At 38.7% G+C, this 12,261-nt stretch overlaps 2 protein-coding genes across 2 annotated transcripts in view; one reads left to right on the top strand and one right to left on the bottom strand.

The window, feature by feature from the left end:
- CTNNA1 (catenin alpha 1) overlaps positions 1-12,261 on the bottom strand; it is a 154,203-nt gene that overhangs the window by 54,027 nt on the left and 87,915 nt on the right. The window lies entirely within an intron of this gene.
- LRRTM2 (leucine rich repeat transmembrane neuronal 2) lies at positions 1,289-7,735 on the top strand. The gene is given in 3 exon segments (XM_006180330.2): positions 1,289-1,905; positions 2,252-2,388; positions 2,390-7,735. Coding segments are annotated over 3 exon segments (1,551 nt in total). The 5' UTR covers positions 1,289-1,901; the 3' UTR covers positions 3,800-7,735.

Raw genomic sequence — 12,261 nt, 5'->3', positions numbered from 1 at the left:
CAGTGTCATATTCCAATACAAACTACACCCCTTAAGATAATCACTTCTTAGACTTGCCCAGAGGGATGAAGCCACTGGAAGCCAAGAGGCTGGTGATGTTCTGGTTTCACAGATGCCATGGGTAGTTTTGAGATTTCTGCCTACAGGTCTGAGACAAGAACCACTAAGGGTTAAGAGCCAATGGTATGGGAGAAACAGCATGGAGCGCCAAATCAAAATGTCGATGTATACAGGCCTTACTTTTGTCAGGCCTGAAAATATAACTCTGACTCATGCCAGAAGTACCTTTCATGTTTATACAACACTAAACATGGAACTGTACATTCATGACCAAACTCTGAAAAGTGACACTGTTAGACAGGGATTAGATAGTGTTAGGTCAAGTTAAAAACAGCCAAAGCAAAAATCCCATTCCTAAGTGTAAGTGATCTTTTGTACCCCCTAGGAAGATTCTAACAACAGTTAGTAAAAGACTCAAAGTCAGTTCTTTAGGGTGCCAGTAGGCTCTTTTAAGTGTGCAAATACTCTATTGTTTGAGGGCCACAATGCCCCAAACTCAGTATCAGCTGAGGCTTTTAGTTGAAGGAGTGGGTGAGATTCTGAGATAAATATAAGAGATCATGTCAGAATCCAGTCATGCTGTGTCACCTGTCCTAAATCATTTCTATTCCACTGTTAACACTTAGGGCATGCAGTATTAAATGGCTGTATCAGCCTACCCTTTTCTCCTACTAAGACATTCAAAGATCAAATAGCATTATTTCCTAATCAGCATTGTGATAAAGCATTATTATAAAACAGGACAGGAGAAGAAATCTTTTTAACTAGCTTTCTCCTCATATTTTCAAAAAGCAAAATAATCAAATGTTTCATTTTCCAAGCTTTTTTTTTTTTTGGCCCTTTATTCTTGGTTTATGATGTTATTAAACTCTTAATGACAAAGAAGCCAAGCTCACTTAGCTAGTTTACCAACACATCTGAAGCAAATCATAGTCATACTTCTATTTTAACCAAGCATGACAACAATGTGATTGACTAGCTTTCCAAACTACCAGAGCAGCAGGCACTAATTTTCACAGGCTGCTGTTAAATCAGCACTTCATAAATCGTGCAGGCTCCTGCCCATTTAGATGATCTCTCTATGCAGAATCGACAGTCTAACACTGGCTCTCCCAAGCATTAAAAAATGATCACTCTGCTAACCCAACTCACTGTTCAGACGGGTCTTCCTGAATGCAGCCTTTATTACAACCTCACTGCTGCTTCCTACACTGAAGGAATACCATGTTTTTAAGTCAGGAGTTCTTCTTTCTCGCTTAATATAATCAGGGGGTCTTACAACGACCCTGATACTGTTACAAAGCACAGTGCTTTTTAACAGTAAAGCTTCTGGAAAACCCAAACAAAAGACACGTCACCCGGTGACGTCAGCCTATATACAGTTCTGTGTGGTCGCAGCACATAAGCAAATCCATTCTTGTGCCGTTTCTCGGAAAAGCTTTTCAGTAAATGCACTCATGCTGCTCCAGGAGCTCTTCTCTGCAACAAGCTGCCCATCTGCCATCAACAAGTTAAGACCGAGAGAACTAACGGCTGTAGAAAGGAGAGACTGAAGCTTTGATTAACCAGCTGAGCAGTTAGAGGAAGACAAAATTAATAACTTACATTCAAAACTGATTTAGGTGATCAGAGTGGTCACAGAAAATGAAACCACTGCTTTCGAGAGGAATATCCTAAGGAAAAAACAACTCACCCTGGTGGATTCAATTTTACTAAGAAAGCCTGGGACACAGAAAAACAGGAAACTGCTCAAAGGCTCCTGCATATTAGAGCCTTTTACAGACTCACTGCGTTGAGTCTAACAACCGCGACTGAATGCAGCCTCCAATGTGCTCAGAAGAATGGGTAAGTCCATTTATTTATGTGTTTCGTACAGTCAGCAAGGAATCACACTTAAAAATAATAAGCCACTGATTTCACATTTTATGAGGGAATCACGTCGTTTTTGGATTTTGACGTTTAGGTAAAAGCATATAAATACTGCTGATGACAGGACATGTTTTATGTTCTTTTTTAATGGTTTAAGTTTTGCTCTAGTCATAAAACAAGGTTAGTTTTTCTGCAGCAAATGAAAAATAAGTTACATGCAGTGAAATCTTTTGCCATAATGTTATGCTGTTGTTGTTTTAAGCTCATACGTTCTGCTGAAAAATATCCCATGTTCTTGTTTTTCTTAAACTATATTCTGCAGGCTTACATTTCAAGTGGCCATTAGGGGCCCCTATGCTGGCAGCAATATATGCAATGAGTATGGTTTTAAAAATGCTGCCTGCCCTGGGTATGGCGTGTCCACACAAATGCCGCTGTGAGAAGCTGCTCTTCTACTGCTGACTCTCAGGGCTTCCACTCAGTGCCAAACACCACAGACAAGGGCTCTTTGGGCCTGTCCCTGAGGCACAACCACATCACAGAGCTCGAAAGAGATCAATTTGCCAGCTTCAGTCAACTTACCTGGCTCCACTTAGACCACAATCAAATCTCAACAGTAAAAGAAGATGCTTTTCAAGGACTATATAAACTTAAGGAATTAATCTTAAGTTCCAACAAAATATTTTATTTGCCAAACACAACTTTTACCCAACTGATTAACCTGCAAAATTTGGACCTGTCTTTTAATCAGCTGTCATCTCTGCACCCAGAGCTCTTCTATGGCCTCCGGAAGCTGCAGACCTTGCATTTACGGTCCAACTCCCTGCGGACTATCCCAGTACGCCTGTTCTGGGACTGTCGTAGTCTGGAGTTTCTGGATTTGAGCACAAACCGTTTGCGAAGTTTGGCTCGCAATGGATTTGCGGGATTAATCAAACTGAGAGAGCTTCACCTAGAGCACAACCAGCTGACAAAGATTAATTTTGCTCATTTCCTACGGCTAAGCAGTCTGCACACGCTCTTCTTACAATGGAACAAAATTAGCAACTTGACATGTGGGATGGAGTGGACCTGGGGCACTTTGGAAAAGCTAGACCTGACTGGAAATGAAATAAAAGCCATCGACCTGACAGTGTTTGAAACAATGCCTAATCTTAAAATACTCCTCATGGATAACAACAAGTTAAACAGCCTTGATTCCAAGATCTTAAACTCCCTGAGATCCCTCACAACCGTCGGCCTCTCTGGCAATCTGTGGGAATGCAGCCCTCGAATATGTGCTTTGGCCTCCTGGCTGAGCAGTTTCCAAGGTCGGTGGGAGCATTCCATCCTATGCCACAGCCCTGACCACACCCAAGGAGAGGATATACTAGATGCAGTCCATGGATTTCAGCTGTGCTGGAATTTATCAACCACCGTCACTGCCATGGCTACAACTTATAAAGATCCAACCACTGAATATACAAAAAGAATAAGCTCATCAAGTTATCATGTGGGAGACAAAGAAATCCCAACTACTGCAGGCATAGCAGTTACTACTGAGGAACACTTTCCCGAACCAGACAATGCCATCTTCACTCAGCGGGTAATTACAGGAACAATGGCTTTATTGTTTTCTTTCTTTTTTATTATTTTTATAGTGTTCATCTCCAGGAAGTGCTGCCCTCCCACTTTAAGAAGAATTAGGCAGTGCTCAATGATTCAAAACCACAGGCAGCTCCGATCCCAAACACGACTCCATATGTCAAACATGTCAGACCAAGGACCGTATAATGAATATGAACCCACCCATGAAGGACCCTTCATCATCATTAATGGTTATGGACAGTGCAAGTGTCAGCAGCTGCCATACAAAGAATGTGAAGTATAATGTCTACCCATCGTCAAAAATTACATCAGATAAGTAACCTATTTTACATAGTAGGGGCTAAATACATATCTAATTTTTACCAATGGTGACATTAAGCCTAATTTTTCCAAACCAAGTGGAGACTTAAGTTTTTGAAGTGTTGAAGTATTTTTAATTTTTTTTTAATGAAACCATATTTTAAGTGTTAAATGAAGCAATGCTCACTTTAATTTGCACTCTTGTTGGAAATTCTAAAAATGCTTACTTCAAAATAAGACATTTCATACATGTAATTATATACTATCATGTGTAAACATTTACACTAAGGTCTCCATATGCTAATTTTTTCTACTGAAAACAGTTTGGAAAAAGCAGAAAGAGATATGGATCAATACTTGTTTGATTACTGCTCTCCACCCCAAGTACCACAAATGGCTTGCTGCTTAAAGGAGACTTAGCAAAGTTCTCTTGTATCATAATTTGGTATTTACTCAAACCTAAAATTTACAGCCAGTGTGGGAAGTAGAATTTCATGTATGCAGAAGACTGGTCAATATTAAACACTCTTCTTCCAGAGTTTTTGCCTGTGTTAGTACATATTATCAAAGTCCACATCATGAAATCAGAACTATTTATGTAATTTTAATAAGCTGAGTGACACATTTAAACAATGAATCCAAGTGATTGTGAAAAGATCTCAATACAATGAAATCAATACTAAATAATTCCACTGACTTTGTATCATACATCTCTAGTTTGACTTATAATGGACATGTTGATTTTTGTGGCATTTAGATAATTATTTTAAACTAGTACTAAATTACCATTTTACTAATTAGTTTACTAAATCCTACACTTACATTTATAGGTGAAAAAAGATAGAAATTATTTGGGGAGAAAAGATAAACTGAGTCAATTTAATAATCCTATGACCGGCTGCTCCCTTGAGTTTGAAAGCACACATAGAAATATACTCTCTTCCTCCCTCCCTCAACCGTCACGATCAAAGATGCTCTGCAAAGGGGTTTAAACCTCTTTCGTCTGCCTTTTCCTGATTTTCAAGCCTCAGAGTGTCAAATTTAAAATAACTGGCTAGCAACAGATACAACACTGATTCTTGTCAGAACATGTTTTAAAGGAACCATGAAAATGGTTATATGCTAAATTTTGACCTCTTAATAAACACCTATTTGCACTGTAAGAGCATGTTTCCAAGTGAAGGGGACAACACATATCTGAGGCAAAACTTCTTGAGGTGGGACACTCTACGTGTCTATGCAACCACACAGTGGTAACTTGAAGGTGCCACGGGAGGTGAGGGGATGAAACAGAAAGGCAGCATTTTGAAATCTGACTCTTGCAGAAACAGGTTAGCAAAGTTAAAAGGTAGCCAAAGGAGGCAAATGGGTAACTGTACACGATCTGCATCAAACAGGGCAAGGCCCTGGGACCTGCAGCTGAAAGGGGGAGAGGAGGTTCTCCCCTATTAATATAAATGTTCCGTGATTAACAAATGATAATGATGCCACACTTTTCATGCAGAAAAGAGCCACAAGTATTTTGTTTCATCAATCATTATTTCTACAGAGAACCTATGACATATTTAGGATTTAGATGCAAGTTACCAATTCCTACAGAATTTTTCCATAAATAAGGTTCCATGTATGCAGTTGCAAAAACCATGAAATTAGACTACTGACTTGACTTTAGAAGAATGGCCATTTTTACAACTAACATTAACTGATGTGAAAAAGGGCATAATCCTTAGAGAAAACCATAAAACCACCATAAAAAAAAGTTACCTTTTACTTAACATGATATCCTTCATTCAAAGCATATTTCTTCCCAGGCCTGAACTGAAAACATGTTAAGATTAGTTTAACCCATGAGATTTAATACTAAGAGAGGGATGTCTACCTACATTTCAAAGAAAATGTGTCCCAGTGAAAAGCAGACAAGATTACATATTACTGTAAAAATGTGCTCTCTACATTTTTTTTTTTTAAAAAGGGAGACAGATTAGCTTGGCAAAGTCTCAGCCCATCTCAGCTGATCTTCAGCAGTGAGCCTTTCATTTCTTGTTAACCCAGACCCTGGGACTGCCTCGGCAGGGACAGAAGCTGATTTTCTGGCAGAGAGCACAGCTCACAGCTTCCTTACAGAAGGGCTTGATCAGAAGCCCCCATTACAAATGAGAGCTCCACAAGCTAAAATTTACCAACCCATTCATCAGGGTAGCCATGGCCATTTGTCAGGGAAGAGCTCTGTCACAATACAACTGTGTCCTGAGCACACAAGAGTCCCCTAGCCCTGAAGGATAGCAAAGAAGTAGTTTCCATCATTTCAACCACAACCCTAAATTAATTAAAACTGTGAGAAGGGTGAGAAATACTGGCTGGGAATGCCCACATTAATCCTAAAGATTACAGTTAGTAAAATGGACTATCAATTGGCAAAATCCTTAATGTACGTAGAAGAGTCAATTGGAAAGGCAAGCCATTTAGTAATTCAGGGGAATAGCATATTTAAGCTACCAAGGCATACTTTCAGTTGGGAGGGGAAAAAAAGAAAAAAAAGGAAAAAAAGAAAAAAAAAAAAACAAACCAGATTCTTTTGCCCTTCATTTTCTGGGTAATGCTCTCTGAGAAAAGTGAATAACAGTGCCAAATAGCATTACCCTTTTTCATTTAAAGTGCAAACTTCCCTTTTCAATTGCCTATAGAAGGCAAGACTCCTTTTAATTTCAATCTATTTCTGTTTTGGTATCAGCACAGGTTTGAAGATGAGACTGTTAGTCATATGTGCTCTCTTTACCAACTGGCTCGGGTGGAAACGCATCACAACTACACTGCAGATCCTGGTAATACAATGTTAGGCCTTTCATTTTTTGGTGTCGTTTTATCTTCTTCAACACCCTACCCCCCAACTTTCCTTTTAAATTTTCTGGGTTAAAGGGAAATGACCACTTAATCAAGAACCAGAAAGTAATTAAATCTCTCTGGAAAAGGAGAGCTAAAGAAGTCTATAATACTGCACCCACATAGTAACCAACAGCTAGTCTGGAATCATTTATATTCATTTCTGTAGCTTGCCAGGGATTTCAATCACCTTTCTGAAATGAGAGTGGGCTGATAAATTTGCAAATCCACACACAACTAAGAGAATACCCATTGCCAACATCAAATAGCAAAGATACTAATTTTTAAGCCAAAAATCTGCACTAACACATGTAATTTCTTAATGTGCCTAAGTTAATTTCTGTACCAATTCAATGAATGGAATTGATTGAACTTCCCAACTCCACTAATTATTAAAATCCATCTGCTTATTCTAATGCTAGTCACCAAGAGCTAGACTCCATCTTTCCAATAAAAATAAGCCCTATGTAGCACTAGGTCTGAATCCTAAAATTCAAAACAGGCATATCATTTTCTTAAAGCATATTTCCTACACACAGCTATTGGGGGGGGGGGAGGCTATAAATGGCCTGTTCTCTCTAAAATGTGGATATCAATATGAAATTTTAAAACAGTATTTTCAGAAGCTGACTTAAATGATCATTTTCCTAATAAAGCAATACAGTAACAGACCTGTCTCAAAACTGTTTTGGGACAAGCTTTTCATATCTTACTGGTTAAAGTACTTCGACCAGAAAAAGACAAAGATAAAAGTGATAGGCCATCTGTAGATAATTAAATATTTCTGTTCCTAACCTAGGGCAAACTCGTAGTACTTGAATAATTTAAGCCCAAAAACAAATAGTAAATGACTATTTAAGCTTTCATACTGCTACTGCAAACATCTGGAAATGTCTGCTACTCGTTCAACTAACCTATCCTTTGATAATTTTTTAAAAGCCTGATCTATAGAATGTTTGGTGAACCTTCCTATCAACACTGAAACTGGAAACTAAAAGTACAGTCCAAACACATTGTGTTCAATCACCTTAAGAGCCATTTTTTTGGGGGGCAGGGGTGGGAGGTGGGCAGTGGGTTGGTGGGGGGCGGGGGTGGGAAGAAAACAGTATTATACTGGGGGGGTGGGGGAACAAAGTGCAGTGTACAGGAAAGTTTTGTTATTAAAATTGTGTATACTGTAAAAAGTGAATGTCTTTTTTTAAGCTTTTTCTTCATAACCTATCAATTTTGACAAATGAAACTTAAAAAAATCATTTATGACAGATACAGAAACCTTAAATGAACAGTTGTTTTGTACCATGTTCTCTACAACACCAAATGTGCCAGTTGAAAAAAGGGCAGCTAATCATCACCTGCCTTCATTCAGAGAGACAAAAGCTAGGCAAAGAAGTAAAAGGGGGGAGGCAGCACTAGCTAAAAAAGCCATCATGCCAGTAAACAGCAGTCATGCAATAAGAAACTGCTGTGTCACAAGCCTTAGCAAGTGGACCAACAGCTATCTCAGGGGCCTAGAGTGGGCTGCCATGCCCCCTCCTCCCTAACAGTGGAATGCTGCCACAGCCTGGGGGGCTTCAAAAAGGTACTCAATTGCCTATACCCAGAAAACAGCAACTTGGCCTCTACCTAGGGAGTCCATTGGGGTTTGATCCTAGTAGTGCCTTGCACACCACTCCTGAGAGGAAGGTTCTCAAGTGCTGACCATGCTGGGATTTCTAGGATCCTTACATGACCTACCCTACCCCAGACACTAGCTCAGTAAATATGGATAGGGGAAAGGAAGTGAAGATTTTTAACTAGTGCTCCTTGCTTGGCATAGATAAACATCCCCAGGACAGGATGCTTTGCCAGAGCAGCACTAGGGGCAGAAACTGTCCTGGCCTTGAGTTGACTGCTAGCAAGTCGCCATACTTGCCAGAATGCACTTACTGCTTCTCCAGGCCGGGAGCAGTGCAACAAGACCAGAAAGGTAAGAAGAAACAAGCTATGCCTTTCCCCAACACCCAGGGATGAGGGGAAGCTAATAAAGTTCTTACACCAGGAACCTCAGGAGTAACTAGGGCAAAGGCAGGAAGCACAGTACAAAACTGTACTTTCAAACTCAACCAGTATGCACTAGAGAGCATAGGTGATAGTAGTTTCAAGTTGCACAAAGGAATGGATTCCTATCCTTTATGGAATTAAAAGCAGAGCTTATTAACGTAATTCTCGCACATTTTAATCTTGAAAATCCCATGTAAAGCTACATCTGATTTCTTTATCAGTTATTTTAATTAGTTTTGCCTGTATGCCACAGCATTCTCAGGTTCCCACTCAGATTTATAATAGAATTCAAGGTTTGTTTAAAGAAATTTTTTTCTCTTTCTTTAAATATATCTAACCAGCTGGGTTCTCAAGTTTCCCTTAGAAATGTCCTACAAATTGTCTTTTACAAGGGAAAAAGAGGTAAAGATCACAGCTATTCCCAACATCTCTCCTTAGCATGACCTCCTCCTCACTAGACACTCACTGTCTTAAGGGACAGATGTTGGGCCCCCCTTCCCCTATCTGAAGGGGCCTTTAAAGAACAATAAATCTCCAAAAGCAAGTACAATGAAATATCCTATCTTGCAAAGCCCACAAACTGAATATACCATCCCTTATACATGGAGGTCTAAAACTAAAGCTAGCCCATCCGCCAACTCAGGACCTTCTGGATAGAAACCCAACATGAAGGAGCACCTGTGAACAACCACCCTGAAGGTAGGGGGTCAATGGCTCTACCACCATCCAAAGAGAGAGGGCTTAGGAACCAGATTTTAAAACTGCAGACCCAGAGACAATTCCCAAAGTCTTTTCAAACCTTTCATAGAGACTCTACCAACAACCACAATGAAGAGATATTAAAATGTCATAACTTTACTGAATATCCGTTTACAATTGTGCTAAATTCATATGAACTACAACTTCAGGCCCTGGTATTTCTACCCAAACAAAAATAAACAGACCGACACATGCACAAACACACACACATCTCCAGGTTGCTTTTTCTGGAAAATCATCAGACAAAAACTCTACAGCCATTTATGTTTCATTAACATGAGACCCAAAACAGTTCCTCTTGTGATAAACAAAAACATTTCCCATGGCCTAGCTGCAAATACATAGAGGGCAACTGCTCAGCACATAAAAGCTGTAAAACAAATGTATTTATCATTTATATATCACCTACTTTTATAAAATCAAGGAAATTCAGCAAAATACATTCATATGTACAGAATGGATGAAATAAGGCTGTAAAAAGATCAAAAGCACGAAGGGATTCTTAACTGTAAGGGTCAAAGATATGTTTCACAGGATGCAAGAATCCCTTGAAATTATATTGCAAATATTGTGTGTGAGTCTAGAGATTTCACCAGAACCTAAGACATTTTGGTTAACTCACAATAAAAGGAAACCCTAAAGGAGCAATAAAACAGTTACTTTTAGTTTACAGTAATTTGGCCTTGATCTTGGTGGCTAAGGCAAAGAACAAAACAAACAGCTTTCCTCAGAGAAAGGATGCACACAGGTTTGTTTGGGGGGAACAAAGGAAGGGCAAAAGTTTGTGAATTATTTATAAAATAGAGCCAGCTGTAGGAACAATAAGGAAGCATGTCAGACAGTATCTCCAAGGAGGTTTTAGAGAACAGGCACACTTGTTTTTCATGTCAATCCTTGAAAAAACTACAGGAAAGGAGCCTAGACAGGCATAATGCATGGTTTGTGACCTACTCTTTGTGGTGACCCAAGACTGGAGGAGCATATACAGTCAGGAAGAATGAATATGCATCTACTTGGAAGAACAGTTCATGTTTCTACCTTATCACATCCCTGGGTCCCAAACTAAGGTGTTCCATCACATAAGGGACATCCAGTAAACTCCTAGTCCATTACATTACAAATCTTCTAGGCTCGGAGTACAATTTAAAATTTTAAAATTTTCCACTACATCATGAATGAAGAGAAGCACATTTCATGTAGTATCTCTAGTTATGCAGATGATAATCATAAATGTTCTTATTGGGTAATAATCTGTAAGATGATAACTAATTTCCAAAGAAAGAACACATTTAAAAAGACATAGCATTCACTGGCCTGAACAGCTGTCAGAAATTTAACTGTCTCTTTAAAATTTAAAACTCATTCTATAGTCTTCAGCAAAACCTCCTAGGTTTCAAAAGGAACAAACAGCACAGGGTTTAGAGACCTGCTCCAGACGAGTCTGTGACCCTGGACAAGTCTTTTGACCTCACTGTGCCTTGGGTCTCTTACCCCTAACATGGAATTAACAGCAGGAACAACCAAAAGGGGATTTAATGCATGTAAATTCCTGAGAATAGGTGGCACAAAGTAAACACTGAATAAATATTTGGCATTTTAAATAGCAGTATGTAGAGAACTAGATGCAACAGATCCATCAAGCAGAGAATATAATCAATCACGTAGAAGACATGTTAGGTCCCCGAGTCACTCCCTGAAAATCTCTACTTCCCTCACTAAATTAACATATAGTATCCAAAATGAAGATTGATAATCAGTGAGAACTTTTAATAAGCCAATAGCCTAGATGCACTTTTTATATCTAATATTAATATACAACTGACTTGATTATTTCATAATGAAGTAATCTGCTTTATATAAATGTATTAGAATACTAGACGTGACATTACTCTGGTTTTATGAATCAAGGCTAATCTCAAAAGATTGAGAATCCCTAATTCCAAAGTTTCTTCCAGGTGAGACAGCCACTTAAAAATCAAATAATGTCTTTTCCTTGTTCAATAAAATCATACAGGACAACAAACTATCCATTATCATTAACAGATACTATTTTTTTTCAAGAAACATAAAATAATCTCATTGATATCTCAGCTTCTGACAATTTTACTTTAGGACAAAATATATGACCGAGAATTAAGAATCACTATTATGTTTGGTTTTTTTGCTTAGGAAAAAAAATGTACTTCAAGTCTACCACATCTAATTTAGGAAGCAGTCCATTCAATTGTGGCAGATTTGGTTCCAAGGCAGATTAACCAGAATTAATGAAGGGTTTGAACAGGAGAGGTAGGAGAATTTTAAAAGACAAAGATATACCTTCCGTCTAGACGGGTATGTTTCATGACTGTTGACCCTCCATAGTATTTAATCTCTACTAAATATAAAGTTTGCACAGAATTGACTTGTCTGAATGAAGGCACACATTTGGTCATATCAGAACCTACAGATCTTACGGCCCATGTTTTTCAATCAAAAACTTCTTTCTTGGCATTATCTTTCCAAGATCATGATCCAATTTATCCAGCAAGGAAAATTATCTCCTTCTTTACCCACAACTTTTCTCCACCTTCCCACATCTCCTGACCTTAGGCTTGCTCTCTTTCCTCATTTACCAGCACATAAACAAGTTTATCACACGTCTGCTTCTCTTCATGGCTTCCAAGACTCCAAGGAAAAACCATCTTATTGAGGGGAAAGCAGTCAGTTGTAGTATATCCACTGCTATACAGTTCCTTTTTAAGAAGTTAGCCGTAAGTTTAAAAATAC

The sequence above is a fragment of the Camelus ferus genome, chromosome 3 (genome assembly GCF_009834535.1).
Source record: "Camelus ferus isolate YT-003-E chromosome 3, BCGSAC_Cfer_1.0, whole genome shotgun sequence".
Lineage (NCBI taxonomy): Eukaryota > Metazoa > Chordata > Mammalia > Artiodactyla > Camelidae > Camelus > Camelus ferus.
The sequence above is the reverse complement of the archived record's forward strand: the minus strand, read 5'-3'. Positions and strand labels throughout refer to the sequence as shown.